Source organism: Haliotis rubra, unplaced genomic scaffold (genome assembly GCF_003918875.1).
Source record: "Haliotis rubra isolate DU_JTF1 unplaced genomic scaffold, ASM391887v1 Scf7, whole genome shotgun sequence".
Taxonomy (NCBI): domain Eukaryota; kingdom Metazoa; phylum Mollusca; class Gastropoda; order Lepetellida; family Haliotidae; genus Haliotis; species Haliotis rubra.
In genome coordinates this window covers 4,583,595-4,588,800 of record NW_025767412.1, presented here as the reverse complement: position 1 = coordinate 4,588,800, position 5,206 = coordinate 4,583,595, and the positions used below count along the sequence as shown (strand labels likewise).

The following is a 5,206-nucleotide window of genomic DNA, read 5'->3' as shown; positions in this document are numbered from 1 at the left end:
CACGTCAGGTTATCTCCTCTGCAAAGGGAAACACGCCATACGGCCAGTTGACAGACCTTGGATGGGGTGTAGTGGGAATCATTGATCAGGAGGAGATCCAGAACTGCGATGCGACAGGTTTCAGTCATCGAATTATGACCTATGAAATTCCACAAGAACTTCAGCGAACCTCTGCGGGTGGAATCCATGTTCGAGAAGTATATCTCTCCATGAAGAGCTCTGTACAAGAAGTCATAACCCCTAAAGACGTATCAATGATGGAACTTGACTTCAATGATTCAAAGTCTCCCAACATTGAGCTGTCATTCGATGATAGCAAATTCCTGAAGATCTTGAATACAGGAATACATCAACGAACAGATAAACACTATGAAATGCCCCTGCCTTTCAAAGGAAAAGGAACCGAATTTATCAAACAACCGACCAGCCGCCATGAAACGATTGATGCAGCTGAAGCGACGCTTTGTGAAGAATCCCAGATATGAAAGTGACTATTGTGGATTCATGAGAAACATGATTGATAAGGGTCACATGGAGAAGATCCCTATTTATGATGCGAATGACGGTTGGTACATTCCACATCACAGAGTGTACAATAGCATGAAACCTGGAAAGATTCGGGTCGTCTTCGACTGTAGTGCGCAATCCAAAGGTGCTTCACTAAATGATCATCTCCTAAAGGGACCCGATCTCACTAATACCATGACGGGAGTGCTGTTTAGGAAAGAACACATTGCAATCCAATGTGATGTGGAAGGGATGTTTCATCAGTTCCATGTGAATGAGGAGCACAGGAAGTACGTACAATTACTCTGGTGGGATGATGATAATACTGATTGCGAGCCAAGTGATTACAGAATGACTGTTCATCTCTTTGGCGCGACCTCATCGCCTGGTTGTGCTAACTTTGCCTTCAGACAATTGGCTACAGACTACGAACATTGTCATGGAGCAATAGCAGTGGACTTTGTGCGAAACAGTTTCTATGTCGACGATGGGCTGACATCAGTGGCGACTGTTGACGAAGCAGTAAACCTCATAAAGAAAAGCAAAGATCTGTGTGAGGAAGGAGCTCTGAATCTGCATAAGTTTGCGTCAAATTCGAAAGAAGTTCTCATGTCGATTCCACCCGAGGACTGTGCGAAAGGGATCAGCGATGTTGACATAATGTGCGATTCCCTACCTGTAGAAAGAACTCTTGGAGTCAACTGGTGTATTGTATCAGACACATTTGGCTTCAGAATCCATTTAAAGGACCAACCCTTTGTGCGAAGAGGCATACTGTCTACAATAAACTCTATATATGACCCTCTTGGATTTATTGCCCCGGTGCTTCTGTTAGGGAAACAGATTCTCCAGGAAACTTGCAAGGATCAACTCGACTGGGACGAACCTCTACCCGATGACATTCGAGCGAAGTGGGAGAAATGGAGATGTCAGTTGTGGCAACTAGATGACCTACAGGTTTCAAGATGCTTCAAACCTCCTGACTTTACAAATGTGAAATGTGTTGAACTGCACCATTTTGCAGATGCAAGCAACTCTGGCTATGGGCAATCTTCATACTTGAGCTTCATTGACGAAGCAAACCATGTGCACTGTGCATTTGTGATGGGAAAGGCTAGAATAGCTCCATTAAAATCTGTGACAATTCCTCGGCTTGAGTTAACAGCAGCCGTGGTATCCGTGAGAGTGAGTGAGTTTCTGCAAAGAGAACTGCAATACGAGAATATCACAGAGTACTTTTGGACAGACAGTAAAATCGTACTGGGCTACATAGCCAATGACTCAAAACGGTTTCACATATTCGTAGCCAATCGTGTGCAGTACATAAGAGAACACACACAGCCATCTCAGTGGAGACATGTGCAGAGTTCGAACAATCCTGCAGACGTGGCATCACGTGGAATAAATGTCTCAGACTTGTCTGAGTCCATGTGGTTGACAGGACCAGAATTTCTTTGGAAGGAAAGCCTTCCTTCAAATGACTGTAATGACGAAACACAAATCTCAGCAGACGATCCAGAAATACGAAAGGTTAAGGTACATGTTGTAACCAAGACAGCAGAGACATTCGACCTTGGACGCATAGAGCACATCTCTAAGTGGAACAGGGCAAAGAAAGCCATTGCTATCTGTCTCAAGCTCAAGGCAAAGTTGTTAAATAAACTGTCCCAGTGCAACAAGGGTGTTGGCGTGAATAGAAGCTTACTGGATGATATTGATGTCAGTGATCTTCAGAGAGCAGAGCTTAAAATCATAAAGCTAGTACAACGTGAATCATTTGAGAATGAATTCACCATATTGAAACCGAAGAAAGAGCTTGATGATCAGGAAAGGCCTGTTATGCGTGATGACAGAAAGTTGCTCAAGGACCAAAAGAAGTTCCTGAAAGCTTCCACAAATCTCAGTAGATTGGATCCCTACATTGACAGCGATGGTGTACTGCGTGTTGGTGGACGGATCAAAAACTCTAACTTGTCCTTCAGCTTTAAACATCCAGTCATTCTCCCGAGAAAGCACCATGTGACCGACATGATTGTCAGACACTTCCACGAGAAGCTTGGGCACCAAGGAAGGGGAATGACAGTGAATGAAATACGATCCAATGGACTGTGGATCATTGGCTGTTCTTCAGATGTGTCTCACCTTATCTCTAAGTGCGGTATGTGTAGAAAACTGAGGAGCTCGACACTTGACCAGAAAATGGCAGACTTACCCGAGGATAGGATGCAGGAAGCTCCACCGTTTACCTATTGTGGGGTTGATATGTTTGGACCTTTTCTTGTGAAGGAAGGCCGCAAGGGGGTAAAGAGGTATGGGGCTCTCTTCACCTGTTTGGGTTGTCGTGCTATTCACATCGAAACTACTAACTCTATGTCCACAGATTCTTTCATAAATGCGCTGAGACGTTTCATCACGGTGCGTGGCCCGATACGGCAACTCAGATCAGACCAGGGTACAAATTTCGTAGGAGCACAGAACGAGTTACACGGAATTGACTCTAAACGAGTAAGTGACTTTCTCCATCAACAGAATTGTGACTATTTCTCCTTTGTGATGAATGTACCTTCTGCCAGCCATATGGGAGGAGTATGGAAGAGGCAGATTAGAACAGTCAGATCAGTAATTTCATCTCTCATGAACCAAGCTAGTGAACAACTTGATGATGAGGGTTTACGGACCCTCATGTGCGAAGTAATGGCCATTGTGAACAGCAGGCCTCTGACAGTTGACAATTTGAATGATCCTACATCATTGGAGCCACTCACTCCAAACCATCTTCTTACGACAAAATCAAAGTAAATACTACCTCCACCTGGCAACTTCCAGAGGGCAGACACCTATTCCAGAAAGATGTGGAGACGCGTTCAACACCTGTCCAATGAATTTTGGCAGCGCTGGAAGAGAGAATACATTCAGACATTGCAAGTACGACAGAAGTGGAAGCGCCCTAGAAGAGTGGCGCAAGTCGGCGACATTGTTCTTCTGAAGGATGATAATCTTCCCCGGAACCTCTGGAGACTCTGCAGGATCTATGAGGTTTATAAGAGTAAGGATAACCTTGTGCGCAAGGTTAAGATAGCAATCGGTGACCCATCACTGTCTCATGACGGAAAACGCATGAACACTGTGACATATCTAGAGCGGCCAATTCACAAATTGATTCTTTTGCTTGAATCCGAACTTGAAGTTCCCAAGAACTGTGATGTTTGAACGAAAACATTTCCTAGAACTGTGACTTGTCAATGAATGAACACTCAGTGAACCATATTGACATTTCCTTATTTGCCATTGAATTGAATTTTGAATTTATCTTTGTCTGAATTTCAAAGATATTACATTATGCAGGTATTGTATCTCAGGTTATTGTATTAGTTGTAATGGTTTTCATGTAAAATTAGAGATTCTAATTTGGTGGGGAGTGTAACGGCAAGTTTCTTAGCGGTTGACAGTTTGATACATGGGAGTTAGCTCCCTTGTGTACGGATGTTTGAAGCGAGCGGAAAATATGAGTGCGATGTGGTTTGCGAATTTCCAAGTCATGGTGTACTCTGATACATCATAATGTTGCACGTACTTTATAGTCAGTAGCACTAACAGAGCCAGCACGAACATTGAAGTCTGTGTCGTTATGATTGCGAGACTGTTTGCCCGTGACGGGATTGAATTTTGGACTGCGAATGCGATGATATGTGCAAATGCGAAATACAAATTGACTGGAATCTGACCTCTCCTGTCGTTCTTCGATCTTGGAAACATTACACCATCCCTGAATGTGAACCCATCTAAACAGTCCAAATCTCCCAATCCAAACAAATATCCCTCTCTATATTTAACTATCCTTACAGCATTACCCTCTGTGTTTCTTTTTACACTCGTCTCTACCCTCCCCTATACAATCTCATATATCTTATCCAATCCTTATCCCTGTCTTGTTCTCTATAGCCCTTTGTAATGCCCATTTGTAAGTCAGTACCTTCTATCACCCAGTTATCCACCCATCTAATTGACAGTCCAATAAGTCTAACTGCTCACAATCAATCCAAATCGTACAACATCGATCTATCGACTACGAGTCGATCTATCAAACTCCTGGCATGTATCTATTCTTCAGGATCAATACAGGATCAATATAGCCAACATCCGTGTATCCTTGTCTTACCCATCGGACCCTATTCAACATCATCTGACAAACCACCCATACATTCGACTACTGACCCTATCCACCAATCCACTGAACCACCCAACCATCCATCTTTAGCCTGTCTTCGGCAGTATCGATGTTCTGGTGTCGAGACATATTATAAGAACAACAAACATACTGTTTTAGGAAAAGTCATTTCCTATACTGACAAGCTGAAATAAATGAAAAGGGAAAGGTTACAAGAGGAAGTTTAAAGATAGAATACTGATCCTCGGCAAGAAATAGATAAAAGAGACTCCTGTCAATATTTAATCATCGCCACAGTCTTTAAATGAGTGAAGGACAGAAAAATATCGAAATGTCAAAGAACGTTTCTGCAATAGTCCAACTTTCTATGGATTACGCTTGACCAGACACAATATAAAATAGCTAATTAAAGTTTAAGTGAAGCTTGTCTATTAACGTACGCCCTGCCTAAATCAAAACGGAAAAAGCAATGAAGCAACAATGAGTCCACGTTTGTCGGGTCTCCTTCTGACCAGTAGCGGAAAATGCATT

General features: G+C 42.9%; 1 protein-coding gene across 1 annotated transcript; it reads left to right on the top strand.

The window, feature by feature from the left end:
• The first annotated feature begins 513 nt into the window (after positions 1-513).
• Positions 514-3,717, top strand: LOC124258605. The gene is made up of 2 exons (XM_046692672.1): positions 514-3,198; positions 3,400-3,717. Exons 1-2 carry the CDS (start codon positions 514-516, stop codon positions 3,715-3,717), a joined length of 3,003 nt encoding a protein of 1,000 aa, XP_046548628.1.
• The last annotated feature ends 1,489 nt before the right edge of the window (positions 3,718-5,206 follow it).